Source organism: Myotis brandtii, unplaced genomic scaffold (assembly GCF_000412655.1).
Source record: "Myotis brandtii unplaced genomic scaffold, ASM41265v1 scaffold379, whole genome shotgun sequence".
Taxonomy (NCBI): Eukaryota; Metazoa; Chordata; class Mammalia; order Chiroptera; family Vespertilionidae; genus Myotis; species Myotis brandtii.
Genome location: NW_005364551.1, coordinates 451,839 through 472,975, shown reverse-complemented (window position 1 = coordinate 472,975; position 21,137 = coordinate 451,839). Strand labels below are relative to the sequence as shown.

At 49.9% G+C, this 21,137-nt stretch overlaps 1 protein-coding gene and 1 long non-coding RNA gene across 5 annotated transcripts in view; both read right to left on the bottom strand.

The window, feature by feature from the left end:
- Positions 1-9,665: 9,665 nt before the first annotated feature.
- SPINT2 (serine peptidase inhibitor, Kunitz type, 2) overlaps positions 9,666-21,137 on the bottom strand; it is a 31,939-nt gene continuing 20,467 nt past the window's right edge. For 2 of the 4 annotated variants that reach the window (XM_005872387.2, XM_014544705.1), the window contains exons 2-7: positions 17,183-17,353; positions 14,274-14,333; positions 13,019-13,072; positions 12,264-12,425; positions 11,881-11,919; positions 9,666-10,293 (exon numbers count right to left, since the gene is read on the bottom strand). In XM_005872387.2, the coding sequence (XP_005872449.1) occupies positions 10,127-10,293; positions 11,881-11,919; positions 12,264-12,425; positions 13,019-13,072; positions 14,274-14,333; positions 17,183-17,353 (653 nt within the window). In that variant the 3' untranslated portion in view covers positions 9,666-10,126. The remainder of the gene's footprint in view (positions 10,294-11,880; positions 11,920-12,263; positions 12,426-13,018; positions 13,073-14,273; positions 14,334-17,182; positions 17,354-21,137) is intronic. The other 2 variants (XM_014544703.1, XM_014544704.1) reach the window with 2 other exon arrangements.
- Positions 19,512-21,137, bottom strand: part of LOC106727151 — a 17,893-nt gene continuing 16,267 nt past the window's right edge. The window contains exon 3 of the long non-coding RNA XR_001363310.1: positions 19,512-19,605. This is a non-coding gene — a long non-coding RNA (uncharacterized LOC106727151). The remainder of the gene's footprint in view (positions 19,606-21,137) is intronic.

The window sequence follows — 21,137 nt, the reverse complement described above, 5'->3', positions numbered from 1 at the left end:
GCGGGTCGCGGTTCACAGTTGCCTGCAACCTGGAGGCCACCAGAGAGGCCTGAAGGTTTAAAGAGCCTAGCCCAGGCCCGTCAGTGGGAAGCCTTCTTCCCCTTTTTCAACTTGGGCTTCTTGACCTTGACTGGGGTGCTTCCGTGAATCTCTGCAGGGTGGGGCTGTGGGAATAGGAGAGGAGAGGGGGTTCCTTGGTGAAGGGGCACCCACTTGGGAGGGACAAGTCCTTTACCTTCACCTCCATGTCTGAGTTGCTGGAGCTGCTGTCAGAATTTGAGGAGCTACTGGGCCATGGCCGTGCTAGTTGAAAGCATAACAGTGAGGCCAAGGGCCGGGCAAGTTGAAAGCCTGAGCTTGAGACTCAGGGCTCTGGGGTCAAAAGCACCCAATTCCACCATGCACCCCCTTCCCCCACAGGATATGCCCTGTCGAGAGGTGATTAACCCTTCCGTTAGCTTCCCCTGCTTCTGACAGGCCCTGAACTTTGGGGGAGCTGTATTTGGGGTCACTCACCTGGCCTGCCCCCTGTAAGCTTTTGGAGGTGGACTCCAGGGCTGCTGAGAGAAGTTGGCTGGATTGGGATAGGAAATGTCTCCTGCACACTCCCAGGAACGCGGGTCCAACTCTATGTGGTGAGAGAAGGTGTGTCCAAAGTGTGTGTGTGTGTGTAGGGGGGGAGCAGCAGGACATGCCCTCAACAGGAATGCTGAGGAGTCCCTCCAGACCTTTGTTCAGAGTCCTCAGCTCTGCCCCAGCCCCTCCCCGGCACCGCCCAACTTTTCCTCTGCGCAATGGGCAGGGTGGACAGTTAACTGCAAAACAAAAAAAAACCCATTCCCCTCCAGCCTTGGCAAGTGAGGTGGGGCTGTGTGGTTGGGAGTTGGGGTGGGCAGTTGCAGATTCCTGGGGAGGGGACTAGAGCTGTCATCAGCTTCCCCCAAAAGGGTCAGATGCCTGCTTTTGCTTTTGAAGAAACAAGAGGGAGGGTGGCTCCCCGTGGCCTGTATGCGTGAGAACACTCACTCCCTGTGTGCTTACTGCGTGCCAGGTGCTGTTCTAAGGGCATCGTGCATTATTACTCACTTTAGCAACCCCTCTGTGGCTTGATGACAAGCAATCTAAAAGGGTGAAGAGTGTGAACTTGGGACCAGCCTGCTGAATTTGAAGCCCAGCTATACCACTTAGTAGTGGGGAATCTGAGGACAGTTGCTTTGCTGCCCTGTGCCTCAAGTTTTCTCATCTGTAAATGACAGTTACCATATGGGGTAAAGGTAAGAATCAGATGGATTAGTTTCCTAGACCTGTGCCTGGCACAGAGTAAGTGCTTACATTCATATATATATAATATATATTAAATTGATTTCAGAGAGGAAGGGAGAGAGAGATAGAAACATCAATGATGAGAGAGAATCATTGATGGGCTGCCTCCTGCATGCCCCACACGGGATCCAGCCCACAACCTGGGCATGTGCCCTGATTGGGAATCGAACCATGACCTCCAGGTTCATAGGTCAATGCTCAACAACTGAGCCACACCAGAGGAAGTGCTTATGAAATAATGTTTTGGCTTTTTAAAAATAAAAAGTAGATATTGTTACTGTCCCTGTTTTACAGATGAAAAAACTGAGGGATCAAACAGTTAAGTAAGATGACAAGGGGCAAATGCAGCAATAAACAGCCTAGAGCTGGAATTCACACAGGGAGTGTGGCTCAAATCTGAGCACCTGGAGGGTGATCAGGGGAAGGGGCAGCTGGCAGAACCCAGCCTTCCCTCCCCACACTGGGCTGGGCCACTTGCTCCCGTCACTGTCAGGCTAAGTTGTCTACGTTTCTCTCCAGCCCAGCCCTGCCAGCAGTTGGGCAGCCTGTACCTAAAGCAGGTGGCTGGGGCCTGGGGATGACAATGAATGTGCAGTCATCAGCCTTGTGCACTCAGGTCTCTGCTCCAAAGTCCATTCCTTAAGAGCCTGCCTGACTGCCGGCTCCACAGAGTCCCATCATTTTATCTCTCCACTGCTTGATGGCCAGCACAGCCCTTGCTATTATCTTTAAGTTATCTTGATTCTCACTCATCCCAGCAGCATATATTTATTGAGTACCTACAATGTGTCCAGCACAGTGCAAGTGCTGGGGGTACAGAGGTGAACAAAACGTCCAGCCTCCTGGAATTGATATTCTATGTGGGAAACAAGGTAAAAATGTTTAGTATTTTAGAAAAAACAACAGAAAAACTGGAAAACAAATTGACCAATGGTTGGTGAATGGATAGGGAAAATGATATATCTATACAACAAAAAGGATGAACTGGCACATCCATGCTACATCACGGGAGAAAGGAGCCAGGCACAGAGATTACCTGTTGTATGATAGCATTCATGTGATGTGCTCACAGAAGGCAATTAGAGAGACAGAGTGGATTAGTGGTTGCTGAGAGCTGAGTGGGAATGGAGATTAACCGTAAATGGGCAGGAGGGATCTTGGAGTGGGGGGCGGGAAGAAAATGTTCTAAAACAGATTTAGGGAGACAGTTGCGCCACTTGGTCAAGTTATTAAATATCACCGAGTTTACGTTTGAAAGGAGTGAGTTTTATGTAACTTATACCCCAATAAAATCCATTAAAAATAATATGTGCTAAGAAGAGAAATGCAGCAAGAAAGGGGACTAGGTAATAACTATATGGTATGTTGGGGAGGGGTTGGATTTTAGTTGCAGATACCAAGGAAAGCGTCACTGAAGTCATTAAGTAAAGATCTGGCGATGAGAAGACAAGCCATGCAAGGATCTGGAGGGACTATCAAGTGCAAAGGCCCTCAGAATGGCAGTGAGAATGGAGAGAAAGAAAATGGGGAGGATTGGGGGGCAATGTCTTGTAAATCAAAGATCTTGTTCTTTACTCTGAATGAGAAGAACTGAAATGATTGTGGTTTTCCCCACAACTGTATGCAGGATATGAAAGTGGCTGTCTCTCCGGGCAGGTCATAAGTTCCATGAGTGTGGGGACCTCGTCTGCTTTATTCAACACCAGAACAGCATGGCTCAGCGTTGGTGCTTGTTATTTGGTGAATGAGTGAGGTTACCTGATGCCAGGCAGTGTGCTAATCTAATGGCAGGTTAGAGCAAGCATAGAGTGGCCATGAATTTGGATTCTGGAGGTCAATTTGCTTACAGGTAAACCCTCGCTCTACTGTCCTGTGGACTAAGAAGTCAACCATTCTGGGCCTCAGTATCTTCCTCTGTAAAGTGGAAAACTTACCTGATAAGGTAGATGGTTTTCCACAGAGCTTGCCTGGAACAAGGTAAATAGATGCTCAATAAATGTCAGGTTTTATTATTATCCACAAGCACAAAGGTAAATAGATGCTCAATAAATGTCAGGTTTTATTATCCACAAGCACAGTCTCATGATTCCTCATAAAACTGCCAATAGGATCCTCATGTTATGCCCAAGGACAGTGGGCTAGAAGGTTGTGGGTAGCAGAATAAACAGTCTTCCAAACACAAGACACAGTAGCACTCTGCTGTGCTAAAGTTGCGTGGAGGGTGAATGGGTCTGGGGAGGCCACGGCCTGGTCCTTCAGACTCCTCTCTAATCACTCCTGTATTATAGTTAGGATGTGGCAGCTTTTGCAGAGACCCAAAAGACAAGAGGCTGAACAACATAGCTTCAGTTTTTCTCTACTACAAAAGCCTGAGCTGATGGGAGTCAAGTGGTGAGTGGGTAGTATGGGACCTGCGCTCCTCCCGTCTGGTTCCGCATCCCTCCAGGGTGTTGCCTTGGACAGGCTGGCTCCCACTGTGGCAAGTCAGCGCGGCCATGGCATACTCAGCCCCAGGACGCCTTATGTGCCACGCCAGCTCAGCCTGGTTCAGTGACCCTGAGAGAGGACGGTGAAGGATGGAGAAAAGACAGACAAGAGAAAAAACTGGGTCTGGTTGGGACGCTGCTCCCAGATGGAGAGAGAGCGCCATGGACTACAAGTCGTGTCTTTATTTTATAGCCAATTCCACAAGGCAAATTAAGGGCATGGTCAAGATGTTTACAACTTTCTCGTGGGTTTCGATCCTATTCAATTACATGCACCTGAACTCTATCAAGCCTGCATCACTCAGGCAGGTGGGGCCACATGTTCGGACCATGGGTTTAAGCATACAACTATAGCTGTTGGCTATAATTGTGCTGGGAGGGCTCTGTCCTCCAAGCTGGGACTTGCATGTGGCAATGAGAGGACTGTGCCCTCTCATTAGTCCGAGGCTTGAACCTGTCCAAACACTAGCCGCTCTCCACACCCCACCATCCGTTCCTCTGGACGGGAAGGGGCAAGTGGAGGGCACAGCACTTCCTTTTAAGTAACCTACCTGGAAGCAGCACATACCAGTTCGGCCAGGACATAGACACATGGTTACTGCAGGGGAGACTGGGAGATAAAGTTTCTAGTTGGGGAGCCACGTACCCCCTAAAACCTGGGGACTTCTATTACTGAAAGGAAGAAGAGGAAAATAGATACAGGAGTCTGTCTCACTACTCCCTGTTGGTGGCACGGTGCCTGACCCAGAAGGTTTACAAATGGAGGCCAGAGCAAAGCTGGGAAGGCAGACGCAAATGCTTGGATGGAAAACACAGGTGTGAAGTCCTAAGAGCATGTTCATTCTTCTGCTCTTTGGAAAACATTAGTTAGTTCTCAAGGACAGTAGCTTAGGTATGTCCTATCCAGTCTCTGCCTGGCCCTGGCATCTAATGGCACTGCCCTCCCCTGCTTGTTTTATTATTTCTGCCTAAAACAAATTTTAAAAAACCTACCTAAAGGTATAAGTGATGCTTTCTCCTTTGTGGGAAAAGGGAACGTGTATTCCCAACTGGCCTGCAATACTGATGTCATTCACTCTTCCTCCAGCTTTTCACTAGCACACATTCTTCCAGGGTCACTCCAACCCTGATGTTTTAATCACTACAATTTAGGAAGAGACTTCTGGATGCCAAATTTAGTGGCCAGGGAAGACAAGATGGTGTAGGGAGAGACCCTCCATGGGGTCCCACACTTCTGCTCATCTCAAGACTGACACAACTCACTGGAAAAACTACTGCTTTGAGGCCTGGTTCAGTTTCTTTCTGGAATTTACATGAACAGAGTGCCCTGGTCCTATAAACACCATAATCCCCGTTGTGAACTGTTTTCTTAGAACTTAACCACATCTCAGGAGATGGATGACCTTAAGCATGCAGTAGGCAGGGCCTCAGTTTCCTTTCCCACAAAAGTGTTGCACTGGCCTGAGTCTTTCTGGAATGCTGATAATCAGAAAACTGACAACCATCCTTTGGGAGTTCCAAGTGGCTGACAGCCCAACTGACTGTTGTTTCTGGGGTTTGATTTTACTCTGTTTACCAGCTAGCTAGTAAGATGGCCCTGGAGCAGTTTCCAAAATGCTGGCAGAAGCCTCCAGACTCTTGGGTCAGATATAAAAGGCTTTATTACTCACAGCAAGACACATAAGCATCAGTATCTGTGTTTGTTTCCCTTGCCACATGGGGACAAAATGGAGGGTCCAAATGGGCCCTCCACATGCAGAGGGTTGCATTACAAGAGTGGGACACTGAGCTTGGGGACCTTACATGGGGACAAAATGGAGGGTCCAAATGGGCCCTCCATATGCAGAGGGTTGCATATGGGTTGCATACTCTTGTAATAAGAGTGGGACACTGAGCTTGGGGACCTCCCACCTTATAGTAGGCAATATACAAGTGTGCTCTTTGGAGCCATTTCCTCATCCCTCAAGGTGCTCACTGCAAACCAGGAAATGGCCTAGGTCCAGGTCGGCAAAGTCGCAAACTGCGGCTCACGAGCCACATGCAGCTCTTTGGCCCCTTGAGTGTGGCTCTTCCACAAAATACCACGTGTGCGCACGTACAGTGCAATTGAAACTTCATGGCCCATGCGCAGAAGTTGGCATTTTGTGGAAGAGCCACACTCAAGGGGCCAAAGAGCTGCATGTGGCTCGTGAGCCGCAGTTTGCGACCACTGGCCTAGGTAAACAGCTGTCAGGGTCATGCATTTTGGCACACCCAGAAAGATCTGTAGCAGCACAGAGTATTGTTTCTACCAACAGCCTGCCCGTCCTGGTTTCTGATGAATTTTCACATGAATATGCCATTCTGTCAGTCACTGACTAATCTAACATGGACTGGGGCCATATTCAGTTTTTCTCATACAGCATTTAATTAGGGCTACAGTTAACAGGACTCCAAACAACAGTGGGTCGGTCTTGTTGCTATGAGGCCAATCTGCCGTCTAGTTGTGAATGAGCAGGACTCATTCCAGGATATAGTGTAAGGCTGTCATCTGTTAGGACCCACAGGGAGGGCAGGGTGCCCTGTTGATCTTCCATGTCATTGCTAATAATCACAAAGCCTGAAAGCAGCCCTCATGCCCCATGAAGAGACATTATGACTCATTCTTTCCCACACACAAAAGCACAGACTGCTGGGGCATAGGGCACAGCAGTTCAGGATTTGTTGTTGAACTTGACTTGGAACACTACCCTGGTTTGGTTAAACCACATGGGCAGTGCCACTGAGTAGTTACAGCCTCCATTGCCATACATGGCATAACCCAGGGGTGCTCAGGCAGCAGTGTGTGATTTCATCAGCCAGATTAGGACAAGGCTGTGCAGGTCTGTGTTTATAAATGTCTATAGGTGGAGCCTGCATTCAGAAGCTGCTACTGATGGGATTAGGCACAGAATTCGTCAGGACTAGCCATGCCTGTCAGTCACGTTGCCAGCTGCAGATGCTGCAGGGCTCAGGTGGACCAGGTGATTGGCCAGGATTCGGTGTTAGATCTAGAGGACAGAGAAGGCTCTGACTGCACCTTTCCCTCCACCCCCACTTCCTGGGGTCTAAGGCCTCCCTCCAAGGACTTGAAATCAGTGTGTATCCCATCCCAGTAGGTATAGCTTCACTTCTTCTATCAACACTTACTCATACCCAGACCTTCTGTTTGGGTCAGATATGAGTGGAACAAGTATTTTTACAAATGTACAGGGACAGCCACCATAGGAAGGCCCTTTCTGGGAACTGCCAGTCAGTGACCAAATTGCCTTCCTAAGGTATATGGACCAGGAGGAAGTGAGATCTTTGTGAGGTGATTTTTTAAAAAGTCCATTTCACTTAATGAGGCCAAAGGCTGTGAAGTGTCTACTGAGTAACTTGGCTATTGGCCCATTGTTGGGCAGCCTTTGCAAGAAAAAGAACACCATTGTCAGCCTGTCAATGGTCCAGCCAGTCGAATCCATGGCACAGTTGTTTCAGGGCCCAGTGGCATGGCAGAAAGCAGCTGACCAGCCTGGCACGGCAGCACCACACCTGAAAAGTGCAGGGTGGCACCACTGGTAGTCAATCTACAGGAGCAAATGGGCCCTGGGGCTTCCCTCACCGTGAGACAAACGGGACATATTTTGACAGAAGCAAGTCATAGTGAGAACTTCTGTGTCAGAAACATAAAGCCCTCAAATGCTCAACTAGTCTTGATGGTGTTAAGAAAATTTACATGCTCTTCCTACAGCAGTAAAAGATTCCCAATTTTCTTAAAAAACCCAAACACAACACTTCCATGTAACTAAGGTTTAAAGGTGGCAATGCTTGTAGGTGGAGAAAGGCCTTCTCCTAGGTCCAAGGCATCAGTGAGTTTGAGGTTCCTGAAGATGGAGACTTACGTGGACTTAATGGTTGCTCATGGTGGCAGGATAGGTCTAGGGGAGAGCCACCCACTACTGAGAAACAAGTAGGTATGTGGGCAGAGGCGGAAACCAGCCCCTTCCCTGAAGGAGGCTTCCTTGCTGAGCACGTCCCATGGGCGACCTGCCATGTGATCTCATGTAACCCTCACCTCCCCCTATCTTAGTTTCCTCACTATCTTACAGGTGAGGAAACTCTAGGTTCAAAGCAGTTAAGTGAGCTATCCACTACTGAATACCTGGACTGGTGGGCAGTCTCTTCCCAATGCATATGCCCTTTCCCTGGACCACAGGCTCTCCCATTTGGGGTTCCCGATGTGTGTAGGGCAGTGCAGGCTTTCCTGCTCACCAACTGAGTCAACTGCAGTGACTGAAAGGCTTGGCAGGGAAAATGCCAGAATCCATGAGCAACACCTACCATGGACAAGGGAGGCCAGGAAGGAACAGATGAGGTATTTGCCAACTTGCTTCTGGAATAGATTTTTAAGCCCTGATGGATGCATATCTTCCTTCCAATGTACAGAATGTGTCCTTTTTGGCCCGAAAGATTTCTAGGAAGAAGTTTATTAGTTATTTTGTTCCAAGGAGCAGCCAAAGAAAAATTGGAACTGTCAGGTTGCATAGGGCACACAGGCTGGCCAAGTACCTCTGCCCACTCCCGAGCCAGAGTCCAGCCTCCTGAGTCACGAAGGCAGGTGGAAACTGAGCATGTTCCTTGATGTGACCAATTTGCCCAGCTAGACCAGAGGCTGCCTGACTGTCACCGCCCCTATATCCCACTAGAGCTGGTTCCTGGAATAGGCCATTGCTTGTCCCAGGCAAGCATAATAAGCCATTTTCCTTTACCTGAAACAAGTCACCCCCAGTACCTTTGTCATCTTGCCCTGTTCAATACAATTCTTTAGTGCCTTCAGGACCTCTTGCTGCTCAAGATAGGCTCCAAGTTCCCTTAAAAAACTCTTTGATGCACTGATGGAGTTATTAGCCTTTTTCTTTGGTCTCTCAACCCTGGGAAATTTTACCTAATGCTGTGGGTTGCCTGGATTCTGCTGTGTTTAGGACTATATGTTTGGAAGATAGAGGGGAGGAAAGTGGCTTCCAGAGTCAAGACAGGAAGGGAACACCCAGATAGGCAGCAGAATCAGGACAGCCTGGGGGCTGAATTTAGCCCTGTCCCCATTTCAATACAGGGACTCATGGGAGACCTGAGAAAACTGTAGAATTGCAGGAAAAGATGAAAATCATGAGGCCCAAGTGATCTTGGTTAGAACCACTCCAATTTTAGGAAAGTCTCGGTTTTCCCCTGAACAGGATGCATCCTTATTCCAACCCTCCTGTGCAAAGCAGTGATCCATTTTAGTGGGTCATTTAAAAATAAAAAATCAGCCTTAGCCAGTGTGGCTCAGTGGATAGAGTGTTGGCCTGTGGACCAAAGGGTCCCGGGTTTGATTCCGGTCAAGAACATGTACCTTGGTTGCAAGCTCCTCCCCAGCCCAGGCCCCGACATGCAGTAGGCAACCAATCTATGTGTTTCTCTCTGCCTTCCCCTCTCTTCCACTCTCCCTAAAACCAGTGGAAAAATATCCTCAGGTGTAGATTAAAAAAAAAATAAAAAAATCAATTAAAGAGCAACCCTCCTGCTCTTATTCAGTGAGATATGGCCAGAATTTTAAAAAAGAGAATTAGAATAGAAAATACCAACAACAACAAAGAAACAAACACCCAGAGCTCACCATGGATGGTAAGGCTGTGTTTGATAAAACTTCATGGGCACTCACGTATAATGCAAGATGTATTTCATTCAAAAAGATCTGAAAGATGCTCTTTTTAAAAGAGTTTGTTTCTAGAATGGGACATCTCATGTAGTGTCCTGTGATAATTTTGGTAGAGTTTAAATTAGCAGTCCCATAAAGAAATAAAGCACATGCTGAAATTTATTTTAAAAGGGAAGACCCTTTTTATTGAACTGGTACATTTTACTCTCTTCCTTTCAGAATTCTAATAAAAAAAAACCTTTTTATTTGTTTACTTAAAAAAAGAAAAACCCACAAACCAAACAAAGGAAATTTCTATGATGGGGAAGGAGGCAAAAGGCTTCAACATAGACAAAGAAAACTATACATGGAGTAAAGAAATCAAAGAGGAACTGACTCTGGTCTGGGGCCAAGCCACCCAAATGTGAACAAAGCAAACCTGCCCAGAGGACCAGGAAGCCCTCTTAACTTCTGAAGTAACAAACAGACCAAAAGCCCGAATGATCACAAAAATACAAATCAATCACTCTATTTTAAAAAGCACACACACTTTCTACATTTGTGCCCCCACCCCCAGGTTCTCTTCATCGGCAGGGGGTCCTGAATCCTGAAGAGTCGTGGCCTCTTGGTGACAGGGCGTTCACAGCACATATGTGTTCTTCACCAGATGCTCCTTATCGTCCCCGGAGCTCCAGACAGTGTGGAGGGTGCGCTCCTGGTTCCTCCGTGCCACTCTGATCAGGCAGACCACGGAGGCTCCCAGCAGGAGGATGAGGACCATCACGAACAGCCCCGCCAGGACCACCACTGGGGATGAGAGAGGCCTCAGAACCAGTAGGGCAGCACAGAGCTTAGGAACGACACAGGTGCCCTAGGGGCTGAAGGTAAGGACCAGCATCCCTTGTGCCTAACATCCCTCCGCCCAACCTGGGAGAGTCTGGAGAACTGACATGGCCCACCAGGGAGGTCATCAGGAGAGTCCCTATAGTCCTAAGAAGCTGGTTCCTGAAAAAGGGAGGTGCCATGTTATATTCAGACAAAGAGCAACTGTATGCCTTCTTTTTGAACAAACAGCCTCACTTCAACTCTCTATTTCCCTCCACCACTCAGGAGCAAGCTGTATAGGAGCCCTAAGCCCTTGCATACCAGGATGTAAAGAGCATACATGTCTGGGGTGTGTGGAAACATAAAACCCCAGGCTATGTGTTCATATACCACCCCCAACCAGCCACAGAGAAAGGTGGGCTGCAGGTGGCTGGGAGGCTGCCTGTGGAATGAGTTAAGGGTGGAGGCAAGGGTGTAATTGGAGCAGTGCTGGGAGGGGACCCTACTGCTCCTAATGGCCCTAGAAAATTTAACATTGGTCATCCTACTGGTCATTGAAGATGCTTTCTTTCCAGGTGGGGTTCCACTAAAGCAGTGATGGCGAACTTATGACATGCGTGTCAGAGGTGACACGTGAACTCACTTTTTGGTTGATTTTTCTTTGTTAAATGGCATTTAAATATATAAAATAAATATCAAAAATATAAGTCTTTGTTTTACTATGGTTGCAAATATCAAAAAATTTCTATATGTGACACGGCACCAGAGTTAAGTTAGGGTTTTTCAAAATGCTGACACGCCGAGCTCAAAAGGTTCGCCATCACTGCACTAAAGCAATGTAGCTCCTGTGGCAGCTACCTGGTTCCCTTTCCCCACTTGGCTACAGAATCAGAAAGGGGTGAGTCCCTCTCCATCTTTACCCCACCAGCACTCCAGATATGGGCTGGGCTGCATTCAGCCTAGGCCTGGCAAACCAGTTCATTTCACCCCTCCTCTAAAATAGAGCAGGCAGCAGGCCAGGCTGGGATTCCTTACCAGGGCAACAGGTGAAAAGAAGCCAAACCAGTGTGACAGGTCCTTTGTGCAAACACTATCCTCCATGACAGGCTCAGAATCAGAAACAGAAGCGAGAGGCCCAGCCTCCTTATCAGACTACTGACCATACTGCTTGGGGACAGCAGCACTGGCTGTGCCTAGCATACAGCAAGGTTTCCAACTTCCTTCCTATCACCCATGACCAACTCTGTACACCCCACAAAGCAAAGTTCCCTCCAAACCTGGAGTCAGACTCAGGCCTGTGTGCAGCAGATCCCCGCATGCCTAACAGCAGGACTTGCCTCCTCCAGTCATCCCCAGCTGCCTCACTCCCAGCCCCCGCTATGTACACTCTATGGTGGGACAAACATCAACCACATGCTCCAAGCTGCCTGGCTATTCTTGTGCAGAAACACGACTTTCTACCTAAAGATGTTTATGGTGAAGAATGATGTGTCTAAGACAACATGAGCCTGCAAACCACAGCTGAGCTTAGGCAGGCAGGCAGGTGGGGGAGGGTAGGCGGCCATTTACCTTTAGTGCTACGGGGCAGGACAGGATACAGCTGCTTGCCTGGAAGAGAACACACAACCTTGAGGTCAGCTCAGTCCTCCTCCCTCAAAGCTGTCGCCACCTGAAGATCCCCCTCGGCCCTGGGACTTCATGGCAGAATCCTTCTGAGGCACTTCCTCTTCCAGCTCTTCTGAGGTCTTTAAGGCCTTGTCACCTTGGTGGGGACCTAGGACATGTCTGCCCAATAGCCAAGGCCAAAGCCCACCTGTTCCCCAATAGGGAGCCAGAGAAGGATGGAGGCCAGATGACAGCCTTTCTAAGGCCTCGGTTTAGGGATAGGGATGAACTCTGGGAGGGCCATCCACCCACCATTGCTTCTTGGATCCAGGATCAGACAGACTCACCTACGCAGCGGCTCATGCATGCCTCCTTGGAGAGATAGTTGTTTTTATTGCCCCAGCACCCTCCATAGATAAAGTTATCACAGGAGTTCTTCTCGGTATCAAAATACCAGCGTGGAAAGGATGCGCGGCAAGGCCCAGTGACCGCCTTGGCAGTGCAGTATTCTGGGAGCGGGAGAGCCGAGGAGCACAAATGAGTAGGGCCCAGGGAAGGGAGATGGAGCTAGAGTGTTCCAGGGCAGTCACACAGTTGCCAGCCAAGGGAGAACTGTCTGCTACAGAAACTGGTAAACTAAAGAAGTGGCCAGTTTGTCCCCTTAGACACCCTCCCCCACATTTCTAGTATCTTTCTCTTTACAGTCAGACTATGTTATAACGGTGATTCCTCTATGCCAGGCACTGTTCTGGGTACTTTCCATGTATTAACTTGGTCTCTAAGCGATCTGTCCTAGGCCCCTTATTTCACAGTCAGGGACTCTGAGGCTGGGCCTGCACTCTGGACTGCCTCTCTGGAGCACAGCTTCCTGCAGCACGCTGTGCATGCCCTGCTGCCTGCTACCCTGGGCATCCTCGTGCATTCGACGCCACCTAGGAAAGGCCATGAAGCTTGACGCTACAATTTCCTTAGTGGAGATCCTCCACTGTGTCTCAATTCCAACTAACTAGAGAAAATACATCTTGCCCATATAAAAGTATTTTTTAAAAGTTATACTTTCTTATCATCTAAAATAAAAAATGAATTTTAAAAAATGTTATACCTTCGTAGTTGAAAATATCACCAGAGGGATCATCAAAATTCTGTCTTCTGGGAACTAAAACACAAACATTTGTATCAGGGAGGCTGGGACGGACACAGGACATGTGGTCTGACGGGGGCTGAGTCTAAAAGGGCCCATCTACTGAGGGAGTGTGGACACTGGCACCCTATGTGGGCAGCTTTGCACCATTCCCTCCAGTGCCAATGGGTTCCATAGCACACACCGAATGAATGCTAAATGGGGAGGCCCGCCTGCCACTCCAGGGGTTGCTATGGAAACTAATCCCAGTCACAATTTCTGGGGTGATGAGGAAGCTGGTCTTGTTCACTCTCTACACAGCAATGAGGAAGCTGGTCGTGTTCACTCTCTACACAGCGAGGAGGCCCCTCCCTTACTCTCCTGGGGAAATTTTCTTCTGAAACAGGACTGATACCAGTTATTATGCAAGGGCCCCAGGGTTCTGGATGGCCTTGGAGAGGCCAGACTGGGAATAGGGAGCCCAGGCAAAGTGATAGCCAGGATGGTCACAGGATTCCTGGCCTAGCAAAACCGGAAAGTGGTTCTAGCCTAACTTTCAGCATTCTGCAAGTCACAGAATAAACACTCTCCCACAAGTGCTGGTGTCACAGTCAGAGGGGGTTGCCCTTCAACTGGGCGGGAGCGGATTTCCTCCCTTCACAGTACGACTTGCCTAGCAGGACCCATCGCCTAGGGACTGGCCTTCGGGAAAGCTAGGTTGAACTTGCTAGTGCATTTATACCACTCACCCCAGGTGCCCGAGGCAGAGCCCTTTAAGCATAAAGGAGGAATGCGGTAGCTGCTGTCAGCAGTACAAAGCAAGATAACACAAAGCTCAAGATCAAGAACTGTAGTGGGAACGGAGGCAGGTGGCAGAGAAGTACTCTTAGCACAGGAAGCAGAGGAGACAGAACAGGCAAGGAGAGGTGGGGTGAGCGGTGAGACAGCAGAGGCCAGCCTAGAGAGAAGGAAGGGCCTGTGTCACATGGGCAGTGATCACAATTCCCTGACCCACAGGAGGAAGCTGAGGTCAGCTCAGAAGCACTGCAGACTCCCCCAGCTCTCATTTCTGTTAAGGAGCCAAAAGGTGGCAGCCTAGGCAGAGCCCCTGTTTGCCAATGGTGAACAGAAGAACCAGGAGGTGGAAGCTTATGTACAAGTCCCAGATTACAAATATCCTTTCACAGTTCCCCATCTGGACAGCCCTCATTCCATCCTGGGTCTCTTAAAAACCTACCACTTGGGATTGAGGAATCTGCTCCATTCCTGCTGGTGGCCAGACCATCACTAGTGTTCTCTACAAGGAGACAAATAAACCATAGTGAGAAAGTGCCCCTCCCTTCAAGCTATCCAGTGAAACAAAACAAGGCGTAACACTGAGCTTCATGGAGACTCCCGTTTCTCCTTTATGTGGGCCTTTCAATGAGCACACTGGACCACAAGCCTGCCAGAACTTAGAAATAAGGAACCAAGACTGTCCTTGTGGGTTAAATTTTAAGATCAACATGCTAGTAATTGGAGCAAAGATGTGTGAAATGAATGTAAAAAGATAATATGGCTTACAAGGCCAAATACCCTGTTAACTGCAGTAACCTATCTAATGACTAAAAAATTAAGGGGGTGCACAGCAATGTGAATGTACTTAATGCCACCAAATTGTACACTTACAAATGGTTAAAATGGTAAAATTTATGTTATGTATATTCCCTCTCTCTCTCACACTCACATACACAGTTAAGGGCGTGAGGTAGAGTGGCTAGCCACTTAAGGAAGCACAAAAAGGAGTGCTGGCAGGGTGCAGGAGGGAGTGACCCTGGCTTCCCGCCTTCCTACTAGTCCCAACAGACTTTCTGGAGAGGCACGAGGCTGGCCTGACCAGATGCCATTAAACATTCATGTCACAAACCAGCTCCCCTTGTTCTGCCTCACTCCTCATCAAGCATTCTTCTGGGAAGTTGGCTGAGAGGACTGCCTATGTGGACTACAGGTACAGGCACAGGGACCTGAGTGTCTGGTCCCCTGGGAGGTTCTGGTTTTCAGTATAAATTAATAAACTGGCATTCTCATTATCATGTGGTTTCCCACAGAGCTTGCCTGACTGGGAGAGAACTTGCTGGCAAAGGCCCCAGTGCCTAGCGGCTCTGGCAGTTCGAGTTCTTGCACAGCTCACAAGAGATCCTCAAGAGACATGCAGTGGAGACATGCTTGGGTGCCAAGAAAAGAGCTTTCTGGGCCCTTAAGACTAGGGTCAGACTCTGAACAAAGATAGCTGTCTGTCTTCTCCCAGCCAAACACAACCATCCCTGACCCCTTGTAGTGAGCTCCTGTCTTAATGCCTAGTGTCTGCTGCTTGCATTGTTAAAAACAACTCTCTTCCTGAGAAAATGAGAAGCAACCAGAATGGGCAGGTACACTTCCTACAGTCAAATCAATGGGGAAGGGACAGAAAAGGCAGCAAAATTATTTCCCCTTAGTCCCTCCCCCAACACTGGATCCCAGCTGATGATGGAAAATTACAATAAATGCTATTTTCCTCAGTCACCATCTGGTAAGGTTGCCAGTTGCTCCCTGAACGGTGAAAAGCTTGCCTGTATGATCCAAAAACAATACCCCAGCTCTCCAAACACTTGCTGAGTGCCTACTGGGCACCAAGCACACAAAGATCAGCAAAGTGTTCAAGGCACTCAGTCACTGGTGGGCTTGTGTGTTCAGCATTGTTTCAAATCTCAAGTTATAGCCCCCCCCCTCTTTACATATAACTTTAATAAGGTTATCTGATTTTTTAATGCAGAGTGCAAAGCCAAGAGAGATTACAGCCAGCGAGTGAGGAGAGAGAAAAACCGCACAAGGATGCGGGACACAGGCTCACAGGCTGGCGGTATGCAGGGAGCAATAAAGGCACCAGCACATCCTGACACAGAATCAGAATCGAGCCCTAATATCGATGCCAAGCCATCAAGAACAGATGAGGGCCCTAACCGATTTGGCTCAGTGGATAGAGCATCGGCCTGTGGACTGAAGGGTCCCAGGTTCGATTCCGGTCAAGGGCATGTACCTTGGTTGCGGGCACATCCCCAGTGGGGGATGTGCAGGAGGCAGCTGATCAATGTCTCTCTCTCATTGATGTTTCTAACTCTCTATCCCTCTCCCTTCCTCTCTGTAAAAAATCAATAAAATATATTAAAAAAAAGAACAGATGAGGGAAGTCACATAACAATGTTAGAGAGATTGTCAACGAAAACATTTAACAGTTTGGGTTCTCTGGAGTACTTGGGAGGGACCAGGCCCCAGAGGTCCAATGTCTCATTGCCATCAAGAGGTTCCTCGAGGCTCAGTTCAGAGCCAGTGAAGGTTGTTGTGGGAATTAAGTTTTTATTCAAATTGTGAGGCTCTCAGGGTCAATGTTATCTTGATTCCACAGAATCCCTTGCAAGTGAGGGCTGGGAAAAGGAAGGACTCCAGGAAGTATGTTCTAGGTTTTTTGATTTTTAAAATATTTTTATTGATTTCAGAGAGGAAGGGAGAGGGAGAAATAGAAACATCAATGATGAGAGAGAATTGTCAATCAGCTGTTTGCTGCACGCCTCCTACTGGGGATCGAGCTCGCAACCCAGGCATGTGCCCTGATGGGGACTCGAACTGTGACCTCCTGGTTCATAGGTGGATGCTCAACCACTGAGCCATGCTGGTCAGGCTGTACTAGTTTTAACTTGACTCAGAACTCAGCTGGCTGGGTGAGCTCCTCAAGTCATTTGCTCCAGAGGCAAAAATAACCCAAATGTCCAGGGAGCAATTGGGGCAGCCTACCTGATTGAACATTGGACTCTGTTCAAGGGGAAGTCACTTCCTCCTGTGTGGGGTCTGGTGTGGAACCTGCACTCAGTGGTGGGAGAAAGGAAATCACGGAGAAGACGTAGTCCTGCCCCCACCCCAGCCTGCTGCCTACTCTCCCCTTTCTGGGAAGAGGATGGAGAGGACCACTGTGAAACCACTGTGTTGGTAACCTTCGCACTGTGCCTGTTTCTTCTGATTTTTAAAACATCCCCCAAGTCCAGCTATGAAGAACTAGGGAAGAGCAAAAGGCACCCACATCCCAATGAATAAACTGACTCTAAATGTAACATATCCTCAACTCCACCATCTTACCTGTGACATCAGCACATTTCTCAAGACAATCCTCCTTGGTCAGGTAATTATTGTTGTTCCCACCACAGCCTCCATATACAAACTGCTGGCAGGATCCACCAGTGGCATTGTACCACCACCTATGCATGGAGGCCCGGCATTTTCCCACTACCTTCGGAACTTGGCAAAAGTCTAAAACACAAAGTACACACCAGTTAGCTTGGCATGGCAATCCCAGCAACAGAGAACATGCCCAGACCTGCAGGAGGAGGCCCACAGTCGTCCAGAGCCCCAACATGAGGGCCAGTCCAGCACAGTTCCTCCATGAGCTGTTTCTACAACGTCACCATCAGGCCCTCCTTGGTGATTCCTTCCTTGTACAGGAAAGAAGCACTTCATCTAATGACAAAGATACCAACCCACTCAACCGAATTGTATTTCAGTTGCATGTTGGTTCTGTCCTTGCCCCCATTATCAAAGACGCACATATCCAGTACAGAAATTGATGTTCAGATGCAAAAAACAGACTTCAAGGTCCTACTGAATGTGTCCCATCACAGTGGGCCTAGGGGAGCTGAGTGCTGAAAAGCCAGCACTGGAGATGGGAGAGCAGGAAGGAAGCACACTAGCACTCTTAGCACCTCTCAAGAGGAACTCTCTTAACCTTTCCTACCCACTCTCTGACCCAGCACACCGCTTCATACTTAAACTACCACAAGAGCCTCAGAAAGAACTACCCAACTCTAGCTCCCCCCACTGCCAACCCCCAGCTCCAAGGGCAACTCAGGTCACTCCTTTGCTTCCACCTGAGCACACCAAGGTGCCCCCAAATCTGGCCTGCTCTTGTACAAGGGAAACAAAACAATGTTATCAAATTCCAGCCAGATACATCTGCCTGAGAAAGGTCTAGCAATCTGCTCCCTCTCTTAAAAAAAGAGATAGCCTGGCTGGCGTGGCTCGATTCCCAGTCAGGGCAAATGCCCGGGTTGTGGGCTTGATCCTCAGTACAGCTCTTGTAGGAGGCAATGATTCTCTCTCATCATTGATGTTTAAATCTCTCCCTCCCTCTCTCTGAAATCAATAAAAACATATTTAAAAAAAAAAAAAGCCAGGTGACTCAACCTTCCCATGTGATCATGAGTCCACACTACCTCTCCTTATATCCTGGCCTCCATGATAATCAATAAAAACATATTAAAAAAAAAAAAAAAGCCAGGTGACTCAACCTTTCCATGTGATCATGAGTCCTCACTACCTCTCCTTATATCCTGGCCTCCATGAGCTCTACCTCTGGCAAAAGGGAGCCTAGCACAGGGTGCTCGATAAACATCTCAGGGCCCAACACTTGGCTCCATGTTGTTTTCATGTTTGTTAGGTTTACTTCACCAATTAGGGCAGTGGTCGCCAACCTTTCGGATCTCACGGACCACCAGTGGTCTGCGGACCATAGTTTGGCGACCGCTGCTCCAAAGGTTTCCTTAAACCAGCGGTTGCCAATCTTTTGGACCTCACGGACCACCAGTTGGCGATTGCTGCTCCAAAGGTTTCCTTAAACTAGCAGTCGCCAATCTTTCAGACTTCACGGACCACCAGTGGTCGGCGGACCATTGGTTGGTGACCACTGAACTAGAGGATGACTCTAGAAAGCATAGGAAGAGGATTTGGCTTCTCTTGTGTCTCCAAAATATGTCACATCTAGAGGCCCAGTGCACAAATTCGTGCACAGATGGGGTCCAGCTGGCCGGGCCCCAATTGGAGCCGGGCCTGTCAGAGGGAGGAGGAGATGGTTTGAGGTTGGCTGGCCAGCTGGCCCACCCTGATCAGGGCGATCAGGGCCGGGCCAGCTGGGGGGAGGGGCCACGGGTGGTTGGCCGGCTGGCCCTGCCCCTGATTGGGGTGGGAGGGCCAACTGGGGCCCTGATCGGGCTGGTTAGACACCACAGTGCACATCATAGTGACCGGTCATTCCAGTTGTTCCATTGTTCCGGTCACTTGGCTTTTATATATATAGATAATATATAAATATATAAATATATCTCTATATTTATCAATATCTATATATTTTTATATATCTATCTAATCTATCTATATATCTATATACAAATATATGTGAGAGAGAGGGAGGGGGGGGGGGGGGGGGGGGGCCCGCAGGCAGTTGGCCGGCCGGCCCTGACCCTGATCAGGGTGCGGGGGCTGATCTGGGATGGGGCCAGGCAGGGAGAGGGGCTGAAGGAGGTTGGCCAGCTAGCCCCGCCCCTATTGGGGTGGGGGAGCAATCAGGGGCAGGGCTGGCCACCCTGCCCTTGATTGGGGTGGGAGAGGCTGATCAGGGGCAGGGCCAGCTGGGGGGAGGGGCTGCGGGAGGCTGGCTGCAGTGGGCGTCATAGCGACTGGTCGTTCTGGTCGTTAAGGCGTTCCAGTCGCTAGCTTTTTATCTATATAGACTAGAGGCCCGGTGCACGAAATTCATGTGCAGGTACAGTCCCTAGGCCTGGCCTGCGATCAGGGCCATCTTTCCCAGCTGCCCGCAGCTGGCCCTGCCCCCTGCTGCCACCAACCCCCGGTTCCCCGTTTGCCATCAGGTGATCGGTGCCTGACGGCCGGGCAAAGGGACTGAGAGGTCGGCCCCACCCCCACCACAGGTGGCCATTAGGCGATCGGAGCCTGCTGGTCAGGGAAAGGGACCAAGAGGTGGTCAGTGTGCCTCATAGTGACTGGTCCAGCGGTCGTTCTGGTAGTTCTGCAGTTAGGGTCAATTTGCATATTACCCTTTTATTATATAGGACTAGAGGCCCGGTGCACAAAAATTTGTGCACTGGGGGGGTGGGGAGGGGGGTTCCCCAGCCCGGCCTGTGCCCTCTCGCAGTCTGGGACCCCTCAGGAGATAACGACCTGCTGGCCTAGTCCTGCTCCCGGGTGGCAGAGGGCAGGCCCAATCCCTAAGTGCAGCCCCTGGTCAGGCTCAGAGCAGGGCCGATTGGGGAGTTGGGGCACCGCCCCCTGTCACACTCAAGGCAGGGTCGATGGGGAGGTTGCGGCGCCACCCCCTGTCACGCACAGAGCAGGGCCAATCAGGGGGTTGGGGTGCTGCCCCCTGTCACTCACAGAGCAGGGCTGATCAGGGGGTTGGGGCGCTGCCCCCTGTCACTCTCAGAGCAGGGCCCATCAGGGGGGTTGGGGCTCCGTACCCTGTCACACACAGAGCAGGGTCGATCAGGGGGTTGGGGAGCTCCCCCCTGTCACGCACAGAGCAGGGCCTATCAGGGGGTTGAGGAGCTCCCCCCTGTCACTCACAGAGTAGGGCCGATAGGGGAGTTGGGGCACCGCCCCCTGTCACACACAGAGCAGGGCGGATCAGGGGGTTGGGGCGCTGCACCCTGTCACACTCAGGGCAGGGCCAATGGGGAGGTTATGGCTCTACCCTGTCACACACAGAGCAAGGCCCGTGGAGGGGGGTTGGGGCGCCACCCTCTATCACCCACAGAGCAGGGCCGATCAGGGGGTTGGGGCGCCACCACTGTCACACTCGGGGCAGGGCCGATGGAGAGGTTATGGCTCTACCATGTCACACACAGAGCAGGGCCGATCAGGGGGTTGGGGCGCCACCACTGTCACACTCGGGGCAGGGCCGATGGAGAGGTTATGGCTCTACCATGTCACACACAGAGCAGGGCCGATCAGGGGGTTGGGGCGCCACCACTGTCACACTCGGGGCAGGGCCGATGGAGAGGTTATGGCTCTACCATGTCACACACAGAGCAGGGCCGATCAGGGGGTTGGGGAGCTCCCCCCTGTCTAGGATAGAAGGATAGAGGCCTGGTGCATGGGTAGGGGCTGGCTGGTTTGCCCTGAAGGGTGTCCTGGATCAGGGTGGGCTGGGGTGCCGGGGTGCCTGGCCAGCCTGACTGAGGGGCTGAGGGCCGTTTTCCGGCTGGCGGGTGACTGAAGCTCCCAACTGCTCCTTTTTTTCTTTTTT